Consider the following 27,630-nt stretch of genomic DNA (forward strand, 5'->3'; position numbering starts at 1 on the left):
CTTAGAGCAATGGGAAAAAATGCTTAATGTCAACCCATATTATAATATGATAGGCAAGGCAAGGCAACTTTATTTATATAGCACATACACAAGGCAGACTCAAAGTGCTTCACATATAAACATTGTCATGTAATAAAATAAAATAATAGATAAGTAAAAGAAAACATATGCAAAGAAATGGGTAAAATTGAAAGTTAAAAAGGCATTTTAGTATTAAAATAGAAAATAAAGGCAAAGTTAAAAAAGCTTTTTAGAAAGTGCAATGTATTTAAGATTTAGCAGAAAGCTATAGCAAACATAAAAGTCTTCAGTCTTGTTTTAAAGGTGCTCAGAGTTGATATTCATATTGCCTGTTCTGCTCATCAGCGGTTTATTTTCCCTTACTGTTGGTTTGATTCATTGGAGTCCAACCTTCTACATCTTTCTCTGAGCATGTTGGTAGACCCAGGGACAACTCGGCGGGTGTATAACTATGTACGTGTGTATTGTCTCGTGACTCAGCTTGCAGCAGAAGGTGGAGCACTGTTTGAAGGACGGCGTGCGACTCCCTATGTTGGACCTGAAGCACTTGGAGGTGGAGAACACCCAGCTGCTCAAGCAGCAGGAGCAGAGCAGCAAGGTACCAGCCTGTACAGACATGCACACGACACACAGGAACGCACCAATATGAACCCAGTTAACCAGGCTTCTAATATGCTGTTCTGTCCCTCTAGCTGATTGACCAGCAAAAGAAGCAGATAGAGGGACTATCTGTACAACTGACGGTAAGAATCAAGTAAATTCCCTCATTCCCATGCATCATTAATTAGCCTGGCTAACGCCAGCCCTCATCTCGATCTACATTGAGATGAGGTCTGGGAACCACACATTCATTTTCTCGGATTTGAGGCGTGGTTTACGATTGCCCGGAGCCGTTTATTGGGCGCTACGAATGTCGATCATATGAGTCTGTACGTAGCTCATAGCCAATCGTATCAATTATGCCAGATGACATGTTAAGAGTGACAGAAATTTGATGAGGAAGAAGTCAATGGGTGTGTCGCATAGACGTCGTCATGGTCTTGCCGTCCCTCCCCGTTCTGTGATTGGTTCCCCATCTGAGGCGAAAATCGGATCCATGGAATCCAGGCTGCCTAGCAGCGCAAAGTGAAATTGCGCCCAAGGCAGCATGGGTATACCCAGGCTAATCATTAACAGGGTTGTAGCGATACATCGTGATACGAGAGCGAATGATTCTCTTTCACTTGGCTTGTTCAACGGCATACGTCCCACTCCCTGCTCCGTGGCCGACTGCGCTAACACCGCTGATTCCTTCATGACGCCCCAATGAGACGGGTCTCAGAACCTCTCTCCATTGTGTTTCTGCCCCAGAACAAAAGGCCCTCAGAGGACGGGGGGCCGGGGCGTCCGGCGGCGCCGGTCCACATGCAGGACATCAACCTGCTGCTGAAGGAGATGTCCCTCTGCCTGCTGGACCTCAAGGCCCTCTGCAGCGTCCTGACCCAGAGGGCCCGGGGCCAGGAGCCCAACCTAGCCCTGCTGCTCGGGATCAAATGTGAGGGAGCGGTGCCACACACGCACACGCACACCATTGACATGAACATCTTATCAAGGCTAATTTCACGTTTTGTCAGCCTTTGTTCTTCCGGTATGAATGCAGAATATGCATTGATAGATGTGTGGTGGGAGGTGTTTGTGACTCAGGCGCTAATACCTCCTCATCCTCTCCCCTCCCTCCAGCCATGGGCTTCTCCGGGGAGGAGAACGAGGGCAGTGACGTGACGGAGGAGGACAACGTGCTGAGGGCCAAGGTGCAGGAGGTGAGCCAGCTGAGGAGCAACATCGACGAGCTGCGGAGGACCGTCTCGGACCGCTACGCCCAGGACATGGGAGAGAACTGTATCACGCAGTGACCCGGCCCCGGGGCGGCCGGCCCCTTCTCCACACCGCTCTTTCCCTCCTTTTCCAACACGCCAGCAGAGGGAGCCACGCTTCCCTGAACCGATCTGTTTTTCACAATATTTTTAGAATAATTCTTATTATTCTTATTCTTATTCTACAAACTTGGGCTTGACTTAATATCTAGCATCTCCCATCTACCTATCTTAAACCATGGTTCCAACAGTTTGGGTGAACACCAAAAATGAGGAAATCAAGCATTAATGGGAGGGAAGTTTGAAGCAGGTACATGAACACGGAACAGTTCGTAGGTGTTGTACTGCTGCCGTGAAAGAGTGGTTTATTGTCTTCATGCCCTTCTGATCATTGGACCAAGCTTTAAATAGAGTTCACATGAAGCAGGCTTTGTTTTCCCCTGCAGGCAGGGAGTATTGCGTTGTCACTGTTTCTCTTTTCTTGGCTTCCATTTTGTTTTAAATAGCCAGTGAACCCAGTGTTTCAGACGAAATACGAATACTATGTGATTTAAAAGAAATGCGCTTTGGGCTGAGGCTCTCAGACATCATGAAAAGAAGGCTGCCTGCGTCCGCAGCAGTGTGGCTCGTTCACATAGTGTTGGGGAGAATGGCAGAAACAAAGCCAGCTTTGGGTTCACTGGCTCTTTAAGGCGGGCTCTGGTTACCACGGATGTCTAGTGACTCATTGAAGAGGTTGTCATTGTGTGGAGGTCCTTCTTCGTCACTCAGAATATATGTATTTGCCACACATCCCACATGTCGCAGTCGAGCAGAAATCCAAGTGCCTCCTTTTGATTGAAGGTGATCCTTCAGTGTTGACCGCAGAGACGATGGCCAGATTGTCATTCTTTTCCCTGACATCTGGTACAGAGGCTGGCCCCTGTTTTTGTTAAACAGAATTAATATGTATATAGTAGCTATATCAATTTAAATACAATACAATATAGATCATATTGTCAACATTTAAAGACCAAACATGTTGGTTACACGTTTCCCAACCAAATGTCAAATGTAATTGAGACGCTCATAGAATAGCATAGCCAAGCTTATTTTACACGCCCCATTTAAGGGTTGCTGAAATGAGAAACTCCCACCATATTCATTGAAGGGTAACTAGAACTCACCCAGCAAAGCACAAACCACCACCGGAAAGTAAAATGTCATGCATGAATCATATCCATTTCAAGAGACCGATATTAACAGATCATATGAAGCTCACTCAGAGGTTGTTAACACACAACTCTCAGACCTGAAAGTCATGAAAGAGTTTTTTAAAATAAGCTAGCCATAAAGGTTTCATCGTAGGGCGGGAGGTTACTCGATGCCATTGAGAAGTGTTGTAATAACACACCTGTGGTTGATCTACGATAATGCAACGAGTGCAAAATCTGAGGCATGATGGATTCCCCCAACCAATCAGGGAGGCCTTTTAAAGTGCGTCTCGGGCGATTGGCTCACAGGCCCCCTAGTCGACGGACATCTCGGCCACTCTGGTCTTCTTCAGGTTATGTATCTCTGTCACTTGCAGTATCATGCGAATGGTGCCTCCCATGTAAGGAGAAAAAGTACGCTATGCAAAAAACAGGAGAACCCCGTGTTGTGTGATTGGACCTTTGTTTGGTTCTCAGATCGATGAAACAAAACAAGATAAAGGTTGGATGGGCCTTAAAACCAGACAACATTTTGTTGCTTTTATTGGTGCGGGGACAAAGCCTGAAGACGCACGGTTGGTCGAAATGTGGCAGCAAGCTCCAGAAATCATCTGGTGGAAATACTTTTATTACAAAATAAGTGATTTCTAGATAAAGCCAGAATAGTCTTAAAACTCAGCATTTCTTCGGTGTTAATGCATGGATGGAGTGAAATTTCATGAAAGGACAGCATGTGGGCATAATAATAAATAATTGGTGTCGCAGGTCGACCTCTTTAATGACCATCACATTATTACTGAACTCGTAAAACAAACCTTTCGTGAATTTCTGTAAGCAGAACTTAAAGGGAATTCCTTTTTTTTGTGCGTTTGTCTGGGTTATGTTTTAAATATTCCAAATTAACTTAATCTACAATATAGTGGTGGGTATGTGGAATAGTTAAGTGTAGTAGTTAATGTGGGGTAATTAATTTAGGATGGTAATTACAAACACAGACTAATTAAACCACACACTCCAATGAAACCACACTTCGTCACAGCCCCTCCCGGCGGCTTTGCTGAATAAATGTAATAGATGATTCATTCCCTCGAAACATTCAATAATTTTTATATTTAGTATAATGTCTAAAAATTGCATTCCACACCACATGACCACCAGGTCATATTCTTCTTAATTTATGCCACAGTACAGTCTTCATTTATTCTGCAATATGCCTCCACGCGTGAAAACAGTCTTGAATATAACTTGACATATTTCAAACCTCTTCCTCAGCAATATTAACTCGTGAAATATACCATGGACCTGTTCCTCACTATATTTCTATGACCTTGGTCGTTGCTTATTAATGACCAAGTTCAGGTAAAATTCAGGTCTCTACATTTATGTTCTAACAGCAGGTCTCTTTTTTTGTACAGTTTATAACCCTTTTATCTCTTTCTGTGCTCTGGTGTGCGCTGAAGCCATGGCACAAAGACAACCCATCACAGGCTTTTATGTGAAGCAAGAGGGCTATGGACTGGTTCAAGCTAAATAATTACTTCCTTCTTTTGACAAACCAAATAAGCAGACCTTGCTGTATGAAACGTTACGTAACAACGAAAAGTAGTCCAGACTTGGAGAGTAAGCGTTTATTCATAATATTGGGCACCGAATGTGGAGGATGTGCATAATGCATCAATGTTTCCTGGACCACCAATCTCCTGTCATCGTGTACTTTACAGTTGGGTGATTATTATGTTAAAATAGCGCATCAATGCCTATATTCCCTGAATGCCCAAGGGGAACAGACGGGACGTTACAGAAGTGTTTTTTGTTTACTTGAGGAGCCATTTTGGACATGTATACAGAAAATAGTGGCAGACCATTTTGAGCTTTACTATATATTAATTTATGTTGCCTAATGTTGGTGTTTACCATTCCAAATATGTTTTTTCCAAAGTGTTGACTTGATTTAAAGGAAAACCAAAACCCCCCTGTTGTGGTAGACAATGTTTCTAAGGGCGGAGCTATAGTGCTGTTCAGGGTTCTGCTCTCTTGTACAAGCCCCTCCCACGCTACAATTTAGATGTGGGGTTAGGCGGTGTACCCCAAAAATGGCCAATTACGGATAACTCCATCAAAAGCAGGCATTTAACCCATCCAATCCTTGAAACTGTAACCTATCTGTAATAAGTAGTATTAGGGTATGGTTTTCCTTTTAAGTTGATAATAGCAAGTCTTAATGATGTGTAATTGAAACACACATTATTGTTCTGTGTTAGAATCGACGTTGATTGATTATAGAGATTTTTTAGGTACATGACTTTATCTATGCAATTTTAAACATTAACCAGCGCAGGTCATGTGCAGGCAAATACAATATAAGGTATTCTCCTGTGCCTTGGCTGTCATGGCTCTCAGTCAATTGGAATTATGAATACTCTTTCATGTCCCCTACTGCATAGTTTGAAAACTATCGTGCTTACATGCTGATGTGTATGTTATAATTCCTCAGTCTTAAGCTTCAGTATACCAACTTTAACATTTCGCAAAATGTTTTTACTGTTACAAAAAGGTTATATTGTAAAGATTATTCTTGTTCTTTTAAGATGTTGAGGTTGTATAACCATGTCTCATTGTAGACATGGTTATGTGGTTAATCGAGAGGAATCAATATGATTGCTCAAACATATGCCCAAAAGATGCTTAACAACAAAGGGAAGATCAGCAAAGCTTTGTGGTGAAGCTGAAGAATGTTCTTGGTGGTTATTGCACTGCAGATTAACAATGTAACTTGTGTGGGTTTGAGTCAATGATAAGTGAATTGATTAATTGGATGCCTAAAGCAAACTATATTCTGCAAATGACTATGAAGCTTGTAGGGACACGCAATTAGAATATAATCATCTACCTTTCAGATCAGATCCATTGTAAGGATAAAGAATAATGGTGTTTTTTTTATTATTATTATTTCCAAGGATATTGTACCACTCGTTATCTTTTGGTTTCCCTCTGTGTTATTTTGTCATCATTTTGGTGGTAAATGCTTTTCCAATCTGGGAAGCAATGCTACCAAAAGCTCAAAATCAAAAGACTAAGTATTGGGCTGGCTGTCTCAATGCACTGCTGTCTGTTTATGTGGACTATACATAACGAAGCCAGTAAATGGCTTCTGGAATTTTATCTATAGAAATATCTTGGTCATATTGTATTGTTTTAAGCTTGTTTATGAATGCCAAAGTTCTATTTATATACAATGATATTCCTAAACAGTATTAACAGGTTTTGTTTAGTTTATGTTTTTTCAAAATGTAAACAGTTTGTTTTGGGTTATTTGTTAAAAATAAATATTTTTTCTACAGTTCGAGTAGTATGCGTTTGTTCAAAGAAACAGGAAAAAAGCGTCTTTCATGTTTGAAAGATATTCACATAATGGGTTGTAATACAGGCATAATTAATGATGAGACTTTCTAAAACTAAATTGAAGTAAAGCACACACTCAATGTTGTAAAACCCTAAAATGATATGTATTACCATCACTCTCGTCCACATTAGTACTTTGAGCAGAACCTAACATCCACATCTTATCTCAAGATAAGTTTTGTAGCTACCATCATACAAAGTGAACCAGCCTGCTTTTCATGTTAATTAGCCACAAAACCAGCTCCTCCTAAAATGACTAATAGGATTTGGTTCACCAATCTTTTTTATATGCTGTAGACAAGCAATCTGATATATTTAGCCAATATGTATACCGAAGAATTGTGAGCTGTAGTCAACTTAGTCAACTAACATTAAAAAGTAGATAAGCAGATTATAAAGAAACGTATAGTTATATCCCTTTGATCCTTGTTTTGGAGCAAACACTGCATTGAATTTCATAAAACTATATTCTGGATGCGCCTTCTCTTCAGACACAACACAGACCTAATGCATGTTTTTTTAAGACCCTTCTGCCTGTAGATGGCGACATTTCGTTATGTTGGATGTAGCCATAGACGGGTCCTACCCACTTTAGATCCATCGTCCAATCACAGAGGTACATGTAATCGGCCTGAGTTCATAGGTTAAGGGTAGCAAGGTAAGGAAAAAATGGTAACCGGCACTATGAGGTTGTGAGTAAACGACAGCCATGATTACAGCTCATTAAAATGGCTCGCATCAAAGATCGGATTTAATCACCACACCGCAGACCTAAGTCGTCTGTGGCTCCGACGCCGTGTGTGACCGAAACCCACGGAGAACCGCGAGGAAGGCGCATCGGCTCAATGGCGCTGGTCTACGAACTAGTTTGGCGTATGTTGCACGTCCTCCTCCACATCCACAGGACGCTGGTTACCTCGCTTCGCGTTTTACTCAGGAACTGGAACGGACAGACGTGGAGGCGGGCGGTGGCCGCGCTCCTCACGCCTGCCAGCCTCGCGGGGTTCCCCGACAGCCAGAAGAAGCTGGTCCTGGAGATCAGCAAGCGAGCTCGCGGTCGCTGCTCGCGCCCGAGCGGGTGTCTCGTGGAGAAGCTCCCGGTTCACGTCGGTCTGTTGATCGTGGAGGAGCAGCCGAGCTATACCGATATCGCCAATCTGGTGGTCTGGTGTATGGCGGTCGGTATCTCGTACGTCAGCGTATATGATAATCATGGTAAATGTTTTAAAAAAACGCTAATATCCATTGTGTTTTGGCCTAAAGGTAATGCTAGCTGAGGATAGTACATAACTGCCGGCTGAAGTTTTTCTATATAGACATTTCCCATATTGTGAGCATGTCGTGACAGTATCTATCCATCTATCTCCATCGACGCAAGTCTATCATGACCTGGACTTGTTTTTACGCTTGTCAGTGGGACACAGTATGTCTATTCGGCTACAGTGACTTCAACATATCCTCCACATCGCCCTGCAGAGCGATATTCTGACTGCTAATGCGTAAATCTAACGCCAGAAGAGCCAGAACCAGATCAGGAATGGTGCTCTTGAACGCAGCCCCATGTGTGAGTCAGTAACGGCACAGAGTGTCACGGTGGTCGGTCACCTGTTTAGTGATCAAGTGGAAAACTGAGGTAGATGCCAATCTAGTGGTTTTTACATAATTCCCGTGTTCGGCAGTGCTTCTGAAGATATGCCTTCAAATGATCTCGGTCTACATGTTGCCTACTTTGTTTAGCAATGGTGAAGCAGACATTTCAATGAACAACATTAGATTGTCTCCATGTTTACCCAACGTTTGCCTTCAAACATGGCCATTATCTGCTCTTCTAAGCTGCTTTTAACGAAGACTAAATGATGACGCCTTTATTCGGCTGGTGCACCATCATTGCTGTCAGTGGAAAGCCCGTCTGACTAGTTTTGGCTTTATTCTAGTCAAATGTCGTGCAAAACAGTGGCACAAACTGCTGTTTTATGGATTTAAACATTCGTTTTACCCCTGATAAACAAAGTAACCACTGGCTGTGGGTAAATGTACATCTTACTCGGTTTTTTCTCTACGACCCAGTGATGTGCTATGTTTTCAACAATAATGTTTCTGCAATTCATTGATATTTTCCTTGTTCACCTGCAGGTGTATTTCGGAAGAACGACACTCTGCTCCTTGAGAAGATCGTGAGGCAGCAAGACCTGCTAGGTCTGGAAGACTCAAAATACAATGCTGAATTCCTTAGCAATGGGAATACCGTGCACCAAGACCAGAGTAAGGATTCACTTTTACTATAGTCATCTAGGAGATGCTTTTATCCGATTAAACCTGCAGTTCTTTTTTTTTTGTCATTAAAGGTTAGTTAGGCATTAACAAGTTAAGCATCTTGCTGAACTATTTTGGCTAGGAGTACGACTGCCTGACCACTCCTATCACAGATGAATCATCCTGGCAAGAAGGCCGGGGCCAGGGGGATGCAGTCAGAGGCGCCGCATCCCATTAGGCATACCAGGCAACTGCCTGGGGCCCCGCAATTGTTTGGGGCCCCGGGCCACGGGGGGGGGGGGGGGGGGGGCCAAAAAAAAACAAAAACGCTCCATCCCCCCCCCCTGTCAACAATCGCTCCATACACCCCCCCCCGTCCGTCCGTCTGTCCGTCAACAATCGCTCCATACCCCCCCCCCCGTCAACAATCGCTCCATACACCCCCCCCCCCGTCAACAATCCTCTGCCTAGGGCCCCCACACTACCTAGAATCGCCCCTGGATGCAGTGGAAAGAAAAATTCAGCATAGCTGCGTATGCTCCCATTGTGTTTACTAAGCAAACAAAAATAGCAAACAAACGCATATTAAAATGGAAACCATATGATGCAATGCAAAAAGGTACACTATTTTTTTATTATAAAAAGTTGTTAATACTACATTTACTGAAGATTGTTTATAATACATTTGTTTTCAATGATCTTGACCTATATTTGTTATATTATTGTACATTTATACACATAAAATAAAAATCCACGTACCATAAGTGATATGATATCCACAGGTTAATGACCTGATCTAGCCCCACATGCTCTGTGGGTCACCTAGTGATTCCATTGAAAACGGGGCAGAATGCCAACTTTGTAGTACCTATTTCCTGGGTCAAAACAGGTCTTTGAAGATATGCCATGGAGCGGCATTGATTTTCTTATCTAAACCCGCTTGTTTGTTTAGCTGGATGAAAACATTTAATTCTCCTAGAATGGTTGTCAGTTTTTCTCAGTATGCAACAATTGAAATGATGACCGTTCCCTGCTTTTCTTTGTTATTTGAAGCCAATTCCTGTCACCTTGTCCATCGCAATTGCTGTCAGGCATACCTGCTAATTCATGTCAATGCACTTAGCCACCTGAGACAGTTTCTGAAGTATAATGTATAGCGAAAAATGTGTCTTTTTTTGTGTTTTTCTTTTTGTTCTTTCAGTTTGCAGTCTACTTCCCTGTTTCAATGAGATAATTTGCCCCAAAAATAATTAATTCATATACGATACTTATATTCAATGAAATTACGAGAAAAGAAGAGTGCTATAAAGCATATTATGGGAAAAAATTAATTTCTTCATCTATGTATTATACACACCCTGCCTTATTTTGTGCATAGCATTACACATGCTCCTTTTTTTTTAACCTGCCATGTTCAGGATTAGATCCTTCTGTTTCTGTCTCCAAATACCTCTTTTCTTGTGGAGGCAGGGTGAATTGCCTTCATGTGTATTCCTCTTCTCTTTCCTTGTCAGTTGTTTCCGGCCAGCCGGTGGTGAAAGTCCTATCCCCAGAGGATGGGAAGCAGAGCATTGTTGAAGCAGCCCGGCGCTTTTGTCGCACCGTGGAACAGAAAGAGAAGACGTCTAAAGATATTGACGTCCCCATGTTTGATGCCCTGCTACGAGGTGAGCTGGAGCCATAGGTGTTTATCAGAGATGTTCAGCTAAAGGTGCAGTGTGTAGAATTGAGGGCCATCTAGCCAAATGGATTTTTCAGAAATTGAATATGATATCTATGTTTTAATCAGTGTATAATCCCATGAATTTAAGTATTTCTTCACCCTTAGATGAGCCCTTTATATCTAACTAGGGCGCAGGTCCTCTTCCACAGAGCTTGCCTTGTTGCACCGCCATGTTTCTACAGTAGGAAGGAGGAGGCATGTTATCCCCATGGCTGCAACCCATTTGTGATACTTTTTTAGTACCTTCATTGTGTAGTATTTACAATTAGTTTATGATAATGATTTATATGAAATAGGCCTATCAATCTTTCAGTTTACTTTGGCATTCAAAATGAAACGGTTGCGCTACAATTGATAAGCGACCTTTATTCATGTAACGCAGAGCAGGTAAACATTGGCTTGTAGCACTGAATGCTATCGAGGTTAATGATCAATGCATACAACAGATGGCGATAAGATAGATATTATAGGTCTATGAATGTAGTTCACAACTATGGCTGCAGTAAGAGGACTGGGAGTTATAAAAATAGACTGTCCAGTAGACGCGCTTCTTACCTTAACCGTGCCTGTTTTAAACAGATCTATTCACAGCAAATATCCTTCACAAATCAACCGTGGTGCGGTTAATATCAATAATTTAAGGCTGAATAATAAATGCCACACCTACGTTCCTTTTTGATTTTCAAGTTTATTAACTGACTGAGATGTATATTATAAACCTTGTGACCTTTCCCTGACAAGATATTGGACTGTTGTGTAGTAAATGCATCCCTCTGTTATATGTTATGGTTATTTAAATAATCTAGATTTATTTTTGGGCTTATTCAACATTTGAAGGTGTATACGATTTTTCTAAAAGACAGACAGTTTGACGAAATCTCAGTATGACGAAAGTCGCGTAAATAGCAATATCCTTCCCACTGGGAAACATGCAACCCTTCTTACACGAGTGTACAATGACAGAATGGCTTGCAGCAGTGGCTATGGTTCACCACTCTGTTGTTGGAAATGGATTGAGTTTCCTTTAGTAATCTGGAACCCACCATATTCATGTGCTGGAAGCGAGATCCAGACATGGCTCTGAGCCACAGCCTCATTTTAAGGTGTTGCTGCCGGTAATGCAAGCCAGCCACAAAAAAAACCCCTTCCTCTTTCCACCGGCCTCCCTCACAATGTTTCTCTGCAATTGAGAAGTGCTGCAATTTCCTGACATGTGACTGACATGCAAGGTGGTTTCCCAGAACACATCAGTGCCAACATGCCTTGACCGGTCAAAAAGGTCTGAAATCGGAATGGGCTAATTGAGGCCGGCACATTCAACTTTAATAATATACTGTCACAGCTCACTTCTCTCACTAAAGGCTGACGTTGGCTGTCATTTCAAACCAATTACACTCATATTGTAGCTCTTACATTTTACCGATGGCATACTTTATTCGGGTATATCCAACCTATAAAAAAACATTGAACATTTTTTTCAGAATCAAAGAACATCCCAGACCCGGAGCTGGTTATGAAGTTCGGCCCAGTGGACAGCACCCTGGGCTTTCTCCCGTGGCACATCAGACTCACTGAATTTGTGTGAGTATGCAGGGTTGGCCCTGGGTAAACATTGGGCTTCGGTGTTGACGCATGTTTACGTGGGAACCAGACAAATCTGCAAGGTCATGTTTGGTTTCCTCTGGGATAAGTGTCTGGTCCGGGTCGGGCCGGTCGCAACCGCTTATCCAGGGTGGGTTTGCCCCGATGATTGTACAGGGAAGCGCCCCATGGGAGCTTCGTCGAGGAGTTTCTATAAACAACCAAGATGGCTGCCTCAGCCCCAAAACACGGTTATCTGTATTTCATAGTGCTCGAATCCCCGCTGAAACAGGGGGTTCCCCGACACTCAAGTGGCCCTGTGAACCCAGCTATTGACATGTCAATACCTGTCCTGTCTGTCTCTCCAGCTCCCTGCCCTCTCACGTCGATGTCTCCTATGAGGACTTTTTGGTCGCACTACAACGATACTCCACCTGTGAACAGCGGCAAGGCAAGTGATGGGAGACGCAGCCTGCTCCCCCGCCGTCAGAGAACACGTGGCCAGAGGGAGGAGGACTGGGTGGGGCGCCTGACCGGGATGCCCCCATCGTTTCTCGCCTCCTGTGCTCCATACCCTTCATTGCCTTCCATCGTGGGGGAAAACGTACACTTCAGCGGCTTGAGACGAGTAGCCAAACAAGTGTTTTCATACATCATCTCCCCCCTTCCATAAACTTGAGATTTTTTTGTGATTTTTATTCAAAGCTTTCAAGAAGATCACTATGCATTAAAGAAATGAATAATGCAAAGTTTCTGCATTTCTTAATGAGCTTGATTATTTCTGATTGTTGTGATAAATTATTGTCTCATATCATAAAGTCTTTTGATTAAATATAACTGTTTCTAATAAATACAATTTAGGAAATGGAAGTTCGCCTCAGCTGCATCCATTTTAAACTGCTAGGCATCAACAATATCTATAACGATGCGAAATGATAATAAGATAAGGGGAGAGCAACATCAACAGCAATCAATTATGCCAATTGTATTTATGCTTCATCTTGAACGTAAATAATGATTCATTCTGATTAGAATGATCATAATTGCGTTGCGGTGCCCACTCCAGCTCTTGTTGCCCTATGCTTCGCCTGTGGTGGGCTCGGTGTCACTGGTTCAAAGGTTAACAATATTGGTGAGGTTAACTATAGCCATAGTGATGGGGGTGAGACACCCTGGCGGATAAAGCCCTCGTCCCTGACCTTGTAGAGGTCGGAGATTCTTCTTCGCTGGTTGCTCTCATCCCGTCCAGTCAACTGAAGGACTAATCGGAGGCTGTCGATCTAAGATGTGGGTTTTGATTGATTGTGCAAGAGAAAGAAAATGTGTGAGCACTCTGCTCTTTTAGACTTTATCTTTCAATAACATATGCAAATTGCATTTTAATACATGTAACAAGCATTATCTGCAACAAATAAAAGTCACTATTATTAATCCAAACCTAAACTCAGGGTAAGGCCTTGTTATGGTCCAAAGAACACGTTCAGCCCGGCACATATGGGGTAGGGCTAGGCCTACTTCAGGTCAACAAGCTTTTGCCAAGCGTTTAGTTATTTTTTTCTGGTCAAGCCTGTCCCTCAGGGTCCATTAAGCGTCATATTGAACTGAAAATGAATCATTGATTCTGGGCACAAATCTGGGTGAAATCTTGGCCTAGGCCTACTATGTGAACATGTCCAAGTCCTGAATTAGCACGGTGGTAATGAGTCTTCAATTTCACTGGTAACCAATAGCTTTGTTATAGAATATGCTGCTTGCTTAAAAGTTGTTTAGGTTAAAGGTCCCATGACATGGACATCTCACTTTATGAGGTTTTCTAACATAAATATGAGTTCCCCTAGCGTGCCTATGGTCCCCCAGTGGCTAAAACTTGCGTTTGGTGTAAAACGAGCACTAGCTGTTCTGCTCGCCTTTGAAAAAAGGGAGGCTCAAGTGCGCTGATTTGGAATGTCTGTATTTAGGACGTCGCCAAGCATCTCAGTTCCTCCCCTTACTCTCCCTGGCCCGCCCAGAGAGTTTGGCACGCCCATAAGACAATGAGCTAGAGACCGTACGATCGCCACGCTGTCTTTGCCTGCAGTGGAGAGACATCATGGCTCCCAAACAAATCTATGGCCGGTGCTCAGTGTTCGGATGTGAAAGTAAAAAACTAAGTACATTTGTAGCTCCTTCATCCGAGTCTCTGAGGAACCAGTGGGTTCATTTTGTTTTCGATGGAAATGCGCCGACACGACTTCCGAAATGTGTGTTTGTGTGCGCCAAACATTTCACCGACGACTGCTTCTTCAACTTGGGACAATACAGAGCTGGATTTGCTGAACATCTGAAAATTAAGCCTGGATCAGTACCAACTCTCCCTGCCTCAGCTACAAACCGCGGACAAGTAAGTAAACTAACGTTGTATCATGTTCTTGCTTTACTGTGTATGATTACCTTGCTTGTTCCCCTTAGATTTAGAATGTGGCTGTAGCTTTAGCTAATGCTCACCGTACTACTAACTAATACAGCTGTCTTTTAACAGCTACGTGACGCAGTAGTTCTAGCGTGAGACACGGGGTCTGATTCCCAAGTTAGCCTTGGTGTTCTTTATCATTGGAGACAGTTTAACACATTTCATTCGGTCCTTCTAGTTGCAGAGTTCGCTCGTGCTAGGCTAGCGCACGGCAACAGGCAATGCTAGCCTGCTAATAAAACAGTCTTTCCCACTCCACAGTACACCGGAGGTAAATCAATTATAACGCCAGACTATAGATGTAAATGTCTGTGTTGAATAAAGTTAGAAATAAAAGTAACCTTTCAGCGCATTTTGAGGGACTATTTTCTCGGCAATGGAGCTGGTAACCTAGGTATCAGCAATGCAATGCAAGGTTGGTATTTTCATAAATACATAGGCCCACTCATGTTCTCCCCTTCACGCCAGTTTCAAATCAATGGGTTGTTAGCAGGTTAATAAATCGAGTTCTAATTGGATCTTGTTGTCTCTACACAGGCCAACACATCGACTGATTACATTCAGCTGCATCTCTCAAGGGATGTTGCATGCCAGACGGACCACGTGGAAAGTTTGAAAACGCATACTGTAGGCACACAGCTATCCTTTAGGACTTTGCGGACCCACATTAAAAGTGAAGGTATCTACTTTCCACCTTGAGTACATTTACTTTTGATGTAGTTACTAGTGTTCTTTATTCTGGCATTTCTCTTTGCTTGCATTATGTGTTTTTTCATTTGACTTGCCTTAGTAAAATTCATTGTTTGCACAGGTGTCCAGGCAACTGTCTTCTGCAAGGATTTCGGTGTTGGGACATCCAATGCAGACCCATTGTGCCTGTCATCGTCACCAGTAAAGAAACCATCCAAAAGACCTCGGGTAGACCTTGAGGAAGAGCTGGAGGCCAATCCATTGGAGGGCAGCTCTTTAGTGGAAGCTTCTAAGGGACCGTATTCCACTTATGATCCTTCTGACTCCATCACAGCATTGTTAGACTCTACACTAAAGTCGTAAGTTACTGAGTGTGAAGATATATCTGTGGCTCTTGAGAACTTTCATAATTTCTATGAATTGTGTGGCATTCTAAACATAAAGTATAATCTCGGTGAGACTGTTGTTGTTTATAGCATTACCTTCAGGATTATTTATGTGCATACAAATAATTAAACTAGCTGAAAACAGGGTGATGGTTTAAGGTACAGTCCAGATGAAAGCTCAATCAGTTTAACACAAAGCGTTTCCCTTTCTTTCTGGTTTGATATAGAGAAGATTCATCCACTGCAACACACAACGGCAAGAAATACATGGTGTACGAGAGCTGCATCATGGAGTTGTTTAATGCATGTCCAGTCTGCACGAGGGCATGTGAAGTGACAACCCAAAGGCTGGGGACATTCCTGTCTGTGAAGCAGCAGTGCCCCCATTGCACATTCGGAAGACGCTGGAATAGCCAGCCTATCCTTGGGAGCACGCCAGCTGGAAATCTGCACCTTTCTGCCGCTGTGTACCTGAGTGGTGCATCTTTCCTAAAAATCGAAAAGGTAAATGATGTGCAACTGTAAATGTGTGACTGTGAATTGCTTCAATATAGATCTAATTACATGTATTATTTATCCCCCCACACCAAAAGGTCTTCAAGGCAATGAAGCTACAGTTGTTTCGGTATGAAACATTTCGCCGCCATGCCAAAAGTTTCATTGAACCAGCAGTTATTCACCAGTGGAAAGTCCTAAATGATTTGAATCTGCAGCGGCTAAGTCAGGAGGAAATAGTGATACTTGGTGGTGACATGAGAGCTGACTCTCCAGGTATTGATACTTAACTGAAATAGTGCATTTTATACAGGTGTTCAATATTGTTTGAAGTTAAAAGAAGTGACCTGAATAAAGTCAGACATAATACCAAAGTATTGGAGGGTGATTACTACACTAATTTCCCTATTTGAACAAAAATAGGTCACTCTGCAAAGTATGGGAGTTACACAATGATGGATCTCCATACTAACACCATTGTGGACATTCAGTTGGTCCAGGTGAGTTGTCAAAATGGATATTGTAAAGGGGTTATTGGTTGTAATTTCAAAGTCTAACATGCATATTCTATTAATGTATATTTTTTTCTGTGTTAACAGAGCAACGAGGTTGGTGGTAGCGCCCATATGGAGAAGGAGGGACTGAAGAGGAGTCTAGCCTTACTGGAGTCGCGTGGCGTCCACCTTGACTGCATTGTCACTGATCGTCATCCTCAAGTACAGAAGTTCCTCAGGGAGAGAAACGTAACCCATTACTACGATGTCTGGCACTTTGCAAAAGGTATGTTTCTCCAGCCTTTTCCTTTCCTTTCTTTGATTTGTTAGTGATATCCTTTTGGTGAGAAGGACCTGATGTTTTGAAGCTTGCGTAAAGCTCCCATTTGGTGGTCCTTCATTTTAAAATTGGGACACTGAGTAAATGGTAACAAATGCTTTGAAATTATCAAATGCTACAATCAAGTAATCACTCAGTTTATGAGTATCTTAACTAAGTGGAAAGTACTTTGCTCTCATTGTAGGTATTTCAAAGAAGCTGTTGGCAATCAGTATGCAGAAAGACTGTGAGAAACTCAAGAAGTGGATGAAGAGCATCAACAACCACATATACTGGACTGCAGCAGGCTCAACCTCCGGGCCAGAGAGAATCGCAAAGTGGACCTCGATCCTGAACCATGTTCGAGATGTCCATGTACATGAAGATCCTCTTTACCCCAAGTGCGAGCATGCGATCCGCCAGACAAGTGACCGGAGTAAATGGCTTCAAGCAGGTATTTCACCAATATACAGGCTAGATGTCAAAACAGTGAACAAACAACTAGTTATTTAGTGGCTTTCAGAAATGTACCAGAGGACATGGTTGTAGTATTCTTTATTGCATGGGTAATGGTTTTCTAATATCATTTTTTCTTATTGTCTGCAGCAACTCCAACTTTCTCCAAGTTGGAGAAGTTGCTGACCAATAAAAGGGCGCTGAAGGATGTTGCAAAACTGAGCCCCCACCACCAAACTTCATCTTTGGAGGCTTTCCATGCGGTTATTCTTCGTTTCGCCCCCAAAAATGTTGTCTTTCCCTTTATTGGAAAGCTGTGCAGGTTAAAAAAAGTTTACTAAATACTTTTTGGAATTGTAGCCTAAAATATCTGTAAATATTAACATGTTTTGTCTTGTACTTCCAGACTCTACCTGGCTGCTATGCATTCAAATCACAATGTGGACCGACCACAGGCCGAAACAAAGGAAGGAGTACCGATGAATAAAATCTCCTTTGCAAAGGCTAGGAAGGGAGAGTGCAAATCTAAACCACAAAAAATACAGCAGACCTTTGGTAAGGGTTCAAATCAATTCAAACGACACATATTTTGGATTTCTAAAATGTTTTTCTCTTGATGAAAAATCAAATAAATACAAAAACACAGTAACACAAGACTCAACCAATTTGTAAAGAAAACATGTTTTACGATACAGGTTACGTTGATGGCATCATGGATGTCATTTTTGAGGAAGTCTTTCCCAACCCTACGCCATACACGGAGGCCCTGTTGGAGATCCCTGTTCCAGAGCCCCTAACGGCACAGTATGAGAAGCCTGACAAGGAGGCGGTCATCAGCAGCCTTGTGTCAAGGTTCAAACGGGGGGACGTTTAAAACCGACATAGTGGCCTTCCTCAGCAGGAAACTCAACGCGGATACGCAGGACCACACAAGATGGAATGACAACCCGGATACTGCGTCCCAGGAGGCCCCAGCACCAGCTCACAAAGGAACGATAGGAGAGATACCTGTAGCGACTGAACAATTGATTCAGAGATTAAGTCTTGCAGTGATTTATCATTGCTTTGTGTTATGGAAATAAATATTACTATGCTCCTATGGCTGGTTTGTTCTGTAACTATTTAAGTTTTTTTTTTAGCTCGGATATAAATACATCTTCACAAAATTAGGCACAAGATTGAGAACAACTTCATTTATTTTATTAAATTCTGTAACCATGCACAACTTACTTGTGTATTCTTCTCAAATTTAGAAGACCATAGTCGGCTCTATATATTTGGCTGGCATTCTGAATAGAGTAAACATTTAGGCAGACCGGCTCCAATCCAGGATGGTCAACCATTCACGTTAGCTGTTGTTCGACCTCCCGTAGTCTTCTAGTAACCTAATTAGAATTTGAAAGGGTAAGTTATTTTTAAGCATTATTTGTCAAATGAAGAGACAAAGTAGTTTCCAATTTAGTGGAGAGTGCTACATGCGGTATCTCCATGCAGCAAATATTCTGGTCGCACATTTTCCACAACGGCACCTAGCCATAAAATAAAGGTAGATGTAATAATGGCAGAGGTCTGACTATAGTGGCTCGTGTCTATTAGCTATACATATGACAGTGGACAAGCTGATGTTGGACGTAAATCTTCACGAGTAAATCATGGGTTATGTGTAACATGACTTCAATATAGGTTGAAATTAACCCATTAAATGAGCCAGTGACTTCTCTAAACTACAAAGATGACTATAGATGCTAATATAACGTAACGATAGCCAATCAGCAACTTTAAAAGCAAACAACGTGGGCTAGCGTTAGGACCTGATAATAACTAACCGCATACATAAACAAACCAACTAAAGTACCGTATCCAGACAATATTTTAAATTACCATTCAGGGACGTCCTGCTGTAGCCGCTGAGTACCAACTTCTTCAGGTGTTTCGTTAACAGGTGTTACACCGAATTCTGCGACCCGTCGAAATATGTGACCCCAGAGGGCGCTGTTGCACTTTTTCTGCAACATGCACGAGTTTGAAGCTAGACTCGGAATGGTAAACAGAGCGCAAGTGGCTGCAAGCTGCTCAGGGCCACACCCCCACCCTCCTCCTTGACACGCCCACCGAAACAGCGCATTTGGGGGAAGCTCAATGTGCGACTGGCTCGGAGTGGCTGTAACTCTGCAACACGGCTGAATTTCGGGAACGTCTTTGAATACTGTGTTAGTTGCCCACTAATACCTATATTAAAGAATACATAAAATAGCATGTCATGGGACCTTTATGGTCTGGCATTGCGCCCAAAGGGAGTTCGTTGCGCTGTCGTTTTTTAATAGGAAAATGCTTACAAAAACTCATTGCACCTTTCTTGTACTTGTTATAAACTTAAAATAGTTTGGATCCTGTCATTGTGCGATGTGGTTCATCCTATGCCGTGAAAGGGTTAGGTATCATTTGGTGCGATATATAAGATTACCATGTGCCAATTGTTTTAAATACATTTTAAGAAATCATGCACATCTTAATTTGAAATTTGATGGAATGGAATAAGCATGTCAAAAGCATTCTTGGCATGATTTGCCTGAATGGATCAAAACGTATTGAATGTCCAGGAAGTCATCATGATTAAGAAAAATTAACAAAAACACATCAATAAATTACTTATTTTTTTGTTGAGAAAGGTCTATATAATACTCGATTATGGTAGCAGTTAACGCCATACAACATTTACTATGATTTATTGCAGAATTATATATTCACGTTGACGGCGGATGCCACCCCTTCTCAATTATGCGAATGGTTCTTTCCAACAGGTTAAATGCTCTGGGACAAATTAACGCTCAGCAGCAGGTAAGTGGCAGACATGGCAGGACAGGTCAGCGCGAGCACGGGGGCTGAGTTACACGAACAACTTGCGCTCTTATCCACGACTTCAGCCGAGGCTGAAGAAGAGAATGACATCTCTCAAAGCAGTACTGGAAACTATATAGGGATCCTCGATTTAAGCGATGAAGTTCTCCTGCTTATATTACGAAAGCTAGATCCCACATCATTGCTGAGACTCGGAGCCACTTGTTGTACCTTGTTTCGAGTTTGTTCTTGTAACTCTCTGTGGACTAAACATTTCCAGGTAAGTGCATTCTATTTCATAAATCCGTATCTGCCCTCCTTCAAAAGTATGAAGGCACACAATCAACAGCATATTTATCTTACAGGGCTCATTTGAAGTCTCCCTCGCTGCCCCTGCTGCCTGCTCGGTTCCTGCCAAAGAATACTTCCGCCTGGTCTTCATGTGGAAGACACTGTTTAAAAACCTGCACTGTAACCGCTTTCTCCAGGAGAAACTCTTTGCAAATGTACCCTATCCCCCTCATCAGTACTGGACCCAGTGGCTTGTTCTTGAAGAAAGCGTTCCTCTCCCCGTGGTCAGGCTGCCCACAGACGACATCCAGGCGATCTGGGGGATTGGCTGTGAAGCTTTAAAGCCGGTTGAAGGTATGCCTGGTATCTTGACTGCCATCACTTATGATCAGGCTTTGTTCACACATATGCTGCACCAAAAATGTAATCTTATAAGAAACATTTGCAGCAATGAGTAACGATATATAAGGCCTATGTATGGGTCAAGTAATTCACTAAATCGATTTCATTATCAAGATAAGTGACTCTGCCAATTACTTTTTTTATGTTGGATGAGATATTTGTTTTACATATTTTATAAAGTAATGCATTAGTGTTATACGGAAATGACTGTCTTACTTCCACAACCTTTTTGTTTTGGCCATAAAGTCAAACATTTAATGTGCATTTCATGTGTATAGGTCTGTCTTAAAGTAATGGAAATGTGGAGGGATGGAGATTCATTTTAAGAGCTATTTTAGTGTTATTTATTGAAGCCATCAGTCAGTGATTGGGGAGTGAAATGCGCTCTGATGTGTTCAAGTGGATGCTGCCTGCCTCAGCAGTCCTTTTAAATGTTGGCCTGCTCGCAGGCTTATTTCTGGCCGAGGCATCTCTTTAACTAGTTATGGGATCATTCTTACCTGTCGATGAGGTGTGTATTGCTGGACTTCTCGATGGCGGGGGCGGAAACGTTAAAAAAATCTTGTGCTCTTCACCCCTCAAATCTTTCATAAGGCAACCTGACTGGCTAGGCTCAGTTGCCAAATATACAGATTTGACATTGAATGCTGTTTTCTCCACATTTTCAACAGTTAAAGAGGAGGACAACAACATGAAGTTTGAATGGTGTAAACTTCATGGTCTAGCCTGTGAAGAGCATGGGGATGTTTCCAAGGTCTTTCATTACGTCCTCAAACAGCAAGAAAAAAAGGGTAGGTAGCATGAAATGTTTTAAGGGGTCAGTGACTAGCCCTACAAGCTGTTTGAAAATCCTGTCTTTTAGTGAAATCACAAGTGAGTGTCCATCTTGATGATGGATAGATAAGCAACATTTGCTAAAGTCTGGGCAGGTTGGTAGAATGATCTATGTAGTTGGACAGTCCCACTTATGATGTCACTAAAACAAAACAAAAGGTAGTTATTTTATTTAATAAAACTTGCACCTGGTTGCATAATATCACTCCATTAAAGGAGAACTATTATGGTGTTTTCCCAACAAGTAAACATAGTATTAGAGTTCCAGGAAAAAAAAAATATCCCCCGTTTCAGTCCCTTCAGAATGCGCTGTTTCTGGTGTCTGTAGCTTTAATGCAATTAAGCTAATGCCCATTGGGATTGTACTCCGGGACCTGAGCTGCCGGACTGCCGCCGAGCTCCTCCCGCGCAGGAGATGCCAGCTTCGGCGGCAGCTCAGCTCCCGGAGTACACCGTCCGGCAGCTCGGCTCCGGGAGCAGGCCCTACAGTCCCTTTCTCCTCCTCCGGACTGCCGCCGAAGCTTCAGCGGCCGCTCCGGAGCTAATCGCCCGCAAAATCTTAGATATGCTCTGATTGGAGGGAAGTGGGAGGTAATCAAGTGTGCCCCCTTCCTACGTAGGAGGGGGCGCCTGATTCGCTCGTTCGGTAACTGTAGGTGGGGTACCTACACTTAACCTACAGCTCACTCAAAAAATCACGTAGACTATTTTCAAACTTTGTATGCGTCTGGGAGCACCAGAGAGACAAAATCCAGGAAGAGTGTTTTCATAATATGTCCCTCCTTTTTAAAAGTAATTTGTCAAGTACCCAGACGGGTCAGCTGAATTGTAGCTAACTTGTGAAATTGATGACTTGGAAATGGTGCTATGGTGTATTATACGCATTAACGCCCCTACGGCTCCCTTTAGATCATGAGGACCTCGAGGCCATGTTTCACCAGTATACAGGGCACCGTTTCCAGTGGCACTTTAGCTACTGGCTCTTCAAACAGCCACCCCCCTTCAACCGCCAGCTGCACGCCATCTTCCTGCAATGGCGAAAGCACAACAAGCGCAAGGTGTCCAAATGGGCGGCTCCAAAGTGTGATGTGGAGTACCTGGCCTCCCTGCACCCAATCACCGCAGATTACTGGAAAGGAAGGTTGGCACTTGGAGATGAGACGGCTGGTGAGTTATGTCTGTCTAGAGATGGTGCACATCATTTTCTCCAATCACTTGTTTAGTTATGTTTTACTGTATAGCCAAACTGCATCCTGATCAAGCCCCAATGGCATTGGCAGTCTGTTGGAAGGTGTGCCTCAGGCTTTCTTTAACCTCTAATGGTGACAGCAGTTGGACAAGACGGACGGGCTGCTATGTTTAAGTTATTTAAAAAAATCATGGTACTTTCTTCTTTCCAGGCATCCAGGTGATAGAGAATTATTTTTCCATGTGCAAATCACTGGTGGCCTGGATTCTGGGGCGTGACTGGGGAAGGCTGAAGCGCAGAAAGGTATAAAATGTAGACGTCAATCAATTAAAAGCTGAGATTTTTCACATTCGCGGTGGGAATCGCATAATTTATGATTCTTGGTTCATGATTCAATTCTGAATCGGTTCCCGACTACAACATCACGAACGGCATGGAGATAATTTCAACCAGTGGTCACAAGCAACCCAATAGATATCGCTTGACATTCACAGGTCAAAATAGAAGCAGTAACGAGATGGTCCTTTTTAACATTGACTCAGTATAAACGTTCAGCTGATTAAGATTTGATTAAGGACAATTTACTAGTTTCTTTATTGTTTGGAGATGCCCCTTTCCCAGCAATTTCAAGCGAGTGCCGGTGGCAAGATAAATGAGAAAAAAATCTTAATGTGCTCAATTGGAACAGGACCTTTCAGTTAGTTGTGTAAAGATGAAATGCAGTCGACTTGTTAATAAAGCTGTATTTGTATGTTCATTCTGTGTTCAGGTGTACGAGGACACCTTGGATGGGGTGTATCTTGTGCTCCGTAGAGAGGCCTGGGAAGGACCAGTGGACCACCAAAGATTCTGGGAGGTGGCAAAGTCCCAGATGAGCCGGGTTTGTACCCTGGAAGAAACGGCCGCAAACTATGTCAACTGGAAGATGATCGAGAACCTGCCTTACTACAAGTAAGCCTTGAATGTTCAAATGCATTTACTTGGCGGGCACAACATATAACTGAATGGAACGTAAATTATTTGAGATTAAATATAATTTATTTGTTCTCTGAACATCGTGATTTATACTTTTCCAAAAAAAAAAAAAGCCAATTGTTTTTTTTTAGACATGCGTGTTTTGGGTGGATCTATCTGTGCTAATGTGTAATCCGATTCCCATGCTTCAGGCTCTACATGGTGACAGGAAACGCAGTCTACTTGGGTCATCTTCAAAACTTTCTCCAAAGGAAGCAGCTTGTTCACAGCTGGATCAATTTGGAAGACAACGCCTGGGTTCGAAACCTGCTCCCCGAGGACCTCTTTACAGTTCTGGAGTATCACAGTAAGATCAGCCAAGGTGCGTATGAACCTTTGAAGATGTCAGCACATTAAGTGGCCACTCAATTACTCTACTGTTCAGTATTAGGTAGAACCCAGCACCGTGTTTACGCTCAAAGTACAGGTCACCTACATTCCTCTAGCTTTGCTCATGGCAAAGGTCCTGAATGGTTCCCTCATGTTCACTGTTCCGTCATTGGAGTATACTGATCTGTCTTAAGATGTTGAACTAGCATACAAGTGCTTTTTATCACGTTGCATTATCCTGCTGGAAGTAGCTATTTGGAAATGGTTGACGACATGTATCGCTTAACGACCCCATGAGTTGTCTTCACCATGTTGGCTTATTAACGTATTGTTCAACAGTATAGCGGACTTGGTAGCTGGTGACGATGTCAGGCATCCACCCTTGGCCCATGTGCCCTGGTACATTAACACCTGTGGCAAAGGCTGTAGAAATGGTGCTAATGAAAATATATATCATACCAACACTTCTGTACGGCTTTATCAATGCCACTTTGTAAGCGCTTGTAAAAATGATGTATAGTGGAAGTATATATTATATATGAAATAGTCAGACTATGCAGGAGGGAGGGAGGGGGGTAGATGTTAATTAAACTTCTCATACCATGACCAGTCAATCCTAGGGAACTCTGAGCAAATGTATAGCAGCTTTTAAACAGTATCTAGTGTTTTTTTAGCGGTTCTTTTTCTCATTTAGGTACCCAGGGATTTAGTTGACTTTATAAAATGTAGTATCTAAGGAACACTTGGTTCTCACCTAGGCTTTATTTGTTGGTATTGACTGATTATTTCTATCTTCATTGCAGATTGCCTTCATGGAGATGGAGACCTGGCCCAGCTGAGCAGACTTATATGGCTGTATCTAAACTCGGGACAGCTTCTCTACTTGGAAGCAATTAAGGGGCTGGTACTACAACACGCTCAAGGCTGTCTTTCCTACTTCGATGAACTACGTCCATTAGAAAGTATGAACAACCTCATTGTTCCCTAGCAACACAGGTGGCCTTGAAGCTCAATAATTAATGAGCCAAGTTTAAGGTTTCCCTTTTGGTGCTGAATCTTGCACCAGAATATTGTTGTTTGCCCCCCCTATAACTCAATGTGCATGAAAGAACCAATGAGTATAATTGTATTTAGACGGTTACACTTGCACGTAACTAATATTTTTAGATGAGCATTTTTAAATCTTTTACTTTTTAAAAACATCATGATGCATTTCTTTTCAGAAAGTGGCAATTAATCTTTTTTACTCAATCGCTTTTTATGATAAGCATTTTTTTGTAATGGCAGGTGATTTTATGATTGTGTAATCAAAAGGAATTATTTTGTGTTTGCTAAAAAGAAGGTTCTTCAGAACCCTTAATGCTGCTTTCTGCGTGCACTTTCACAGGAGCTATTTTTCATAGCTTTCATGTAACTTTTACAGAGATAATTCAACATCAAATGTAAACCCTCCAATACTGCTGTTTTGCTTTGTCAAATAAAGCGTATTTTATTGAACGGAACCATCTAGCTAAAGTCAAATTTTTGCAACATATAGACTAATCATGTTGTACGTTGGTCTGTTACTTATTCAGCAATTGTAACTTAAACTAATTATTTGAATGAAATGGCCCAAACTGAAGAGACTTGGATCACTAGGGCACTCTAGGGCTATTGTATAGCTAGGCCACTACTGCTGACGGTAATTAGACCGGGAATGACTGACTTCTTGAGTGCTGGTGGCTAAACAGTGTAGACATACTTTAGTTGGTAGCATGGTAGGCAGGCACGTGCACAGACATTTTGGGGGGCAGGTGCTCAAAAAAAAAAAAAGGGCACCCATCGCCGAAATTATTACTGAGCTGTTTGCTGCAGTTCCCTGTCCTTCTTCTTTTTTTACTCTTTTTTTTGGCATTCTGCAAATTTTGTAAAAGAGATAAATGAATGTTGTGGATAATAATTGTACTGTTTTCTGAAGGTTAAAGCATAAGCAGCATTACACTAATTATGCTCTTCTCAACCTGTGTTTCCTCTTGGCAGGATTAGACAGCTAGCTTACATTTCCCTTATTTTACTATTTTTCACCCTCTGCAATTACTCATACAAGTTTGATCGTTGTAAAACAGGCAAAACGAAGAGATACATAAATATCACGTTAAACAATTGTGTGACAAGGATAGCATGACACCGAGAGCTAGCATAGTTTACCTGCTATTTTCTAGCTGTGAATTTTCGTGACATAAACATAAATTCAACATACTTTCGAAATTGTCTAAACGGCATTTATACAACACAAAATATGCACTTTCAGACAAATAATGTCATTTAACATGACAAACGTCAGTAAACAGCTGGGCAATGCTTTGAAATCAAGTTAGTTGTTTGTTTATTTTTTTAGGAAACGTCGGACCAGTTATGTTTTCAGACGTAATGTTTTCAGCGGCACTAATGTGGTTGTTAATTTATAAAAAAACAACGTTGGGGGATTGCACAAACACTGCCATTACCTGTTAGTCTGATGCTGCAGGTCAGTGAAGACGTAGTCTGCACCGGTGTGGCCTTGCGCTCAGCACTGATGTGGGGGATGAGGAGGGAGAGGCGCGGTGGGGGCTAGTGAGCACCCGGGAGCATAGGCATAGAATACGTATTCTACGTCTATGCCGCGGAGCATGTCGGGGCGAAATTCTCACAAGAACTCAAATAAATAACCCCTCAGATATCAAAACACATTTGGGGAAATTGATGACAGAGAAACTAATTTGTATTCTAAAAATATTGATGAATGAAAAAAAAAATTGGGCTCAAGAAAAAAAGGGCACTTTTTCTCAACCAGGGCACAAGGGCTGGTGCTTGAGCACCACTTGGGGTCTATCTGTGCACGTGCCTGATGGTAGGCAATGCTTTCATAAATATCATGATGAAATTGGGTAAATGTAGGAATACTCTGACAGGTTTCTTATCCACACTTAAACTTAAGATTGCACAATATAATAATCGTTAGCTTTTCTAACAAATATGGAAAATCCCCTTGTTCACGCTACACTACCTATGCTCATTCACTGTCTGCAGGCATATCATTATCCATGTATACCATTAAGAGAAGACTTCTTAAGAGCAAATGCAGAAGGTTCACATTCATAAGCTGAAAGAATAGAAAGGCCAGACGGTATCTAAAAAATATAACTCGGTTCTGGAACAGCATTCTTTGGACTGAACTAAGACTAACCTGCACAAGAATGATGGGATACCTATGGTGTGTGCGTGTATATATAGTTTATGTATCGTGTGTGTGTGCATATGGTTTGCATCTATATGTTGCGTGTATCAATATTGTGTGAATCTATATGTATCTGTGGTGTGTGCGTGCATATGGTGTGAATCTATATGGTGTATTGGTGTGTGTCTGTATGGTGTTTGTCTGTATTGTGTGTGTGGTGG

The 27,630-nt window shown here is 42.2% G+C and overlaps 4 protein-coding genes across 5 annotated transcripts in view; all 4 read left to right on the forward strand.

Moving 5' to 3' along the window:
* cep85l (centrosomal protein 85L) overlaps positions 1-6,407 on the forward strand; it is a 30,025-nt gene extending 23,618 nt beyond the window's left edge. For both annotated transcript variants that reach the window (XM_030344595.1, XM_030344594.1), the window contains exons 9-12: positions 502-619; positions 714-764; positions 1,372-1,555; positions 1,741-6,407. In XM_030344595.1, the coding sequence (XP_030200455.1) occupies positions 502-619; positions 714-764; positions 1,372-1,555; positions 1,741-1,913 (526 nt within the window). In that variant the 3' untranslated portion in view covers positions 1,914-6,407. The remainder of the gene's footprint in view (positions 1-501; positions 620-713; positions 765-1,371; positions 1,556-1,740) is intronic.
* A 692-nt stretch (positions 6,408-7,099) lies between these two features.
* On the forward strand, positions 7,100-12,790 carry nus1 (NUS1 dehydrodolichyl diphosphate synthase subunit). Its single transcript, XM_030345804.1, has 5 exons — positions 7,100-7,684; positions 8,603-8,731; positions 10,237-10,389; positions 11,927-12,026; positions 12,395-12,790. The coding sequence occupies exons 1-5, from the start codon at positions 7,315-7,317 to the stop codon at positions 12,483-12,485; spliced, it is 843 nt and encodes a 280-aa protein (XP_030201664.1). The 5' UTR covers positions 7,100-7,314; the 3' UTR covers positions 12,486-12,790.
* Positions 12,791-14,047: 1,257 nt separating this feature from the next.
* LOC115534716 (uncharacterized) lies at positions 14,048-18,414 on the forward strand. Its single transcript, XM_030345892.1, has 11 exons — positions 14,048-14,406; positions 15,013-15,154; positions 15,287-15,524; positions 15,779-16,055; positions 16,145-16,322; positions 16,470-16,546; positions 16,646-16,826; positions 17,065-17,313; positions 17,466-17,637; positions 17,722-17,870; positions 18,011-18,414. Exons 1-11 carry the CDS (start codon positions 14,116-14,118, stop codon positions 18,187-18,189), a joined length of 2,133 nt encoding a protein of 710 aa, XP_030201752.1. The 5' UTR covers positions 14,048-14,115; the 3' UTR covers positions 18,190-18,414.
* Positions 18,415-20,118: 1,704 nt separating this feature from the next.
* Positions 20,119-25,715, forward strand: si:dkeyp-114g9.1 (F-box protein). Its single transcript, XM_030345893.1, has 8 exons — positions 20,119-20,433; positions 20,519-20,798; positions 21,518-21,637; positions 22,590-22,847; positions 23,081-23,172; positions 23,639-23,820; positions 24,036-24,205; positions 25,017-25,715. Exons 1-8 carry the CDS (start codon positions 20,167-20,169, stop codon positions 25,199-25,201), a joined length of 1,554 nt encoding a protein of 517 aa, XP_030201753.1. The 5' UTR covers positions 20,119-20,166; the 3' UTR covers positions 25,202-25,715.
* The last annotated feature ends 1,915 nt before the right edge of the window (positions 25,716-27,630 follow it).

This window comes from Gadus morhua, chromosome 21 (genome assembly GCF_902167405.1).
Source record: "Gadus morhua chromosome 21, gadMor3.0, whole genome shotgun sequence".
NCBI lineage: Eukaryota > Metazoa > Chordata > Actinopteri > Gadiformes > Gadidae > Gadus > Gadus morhua.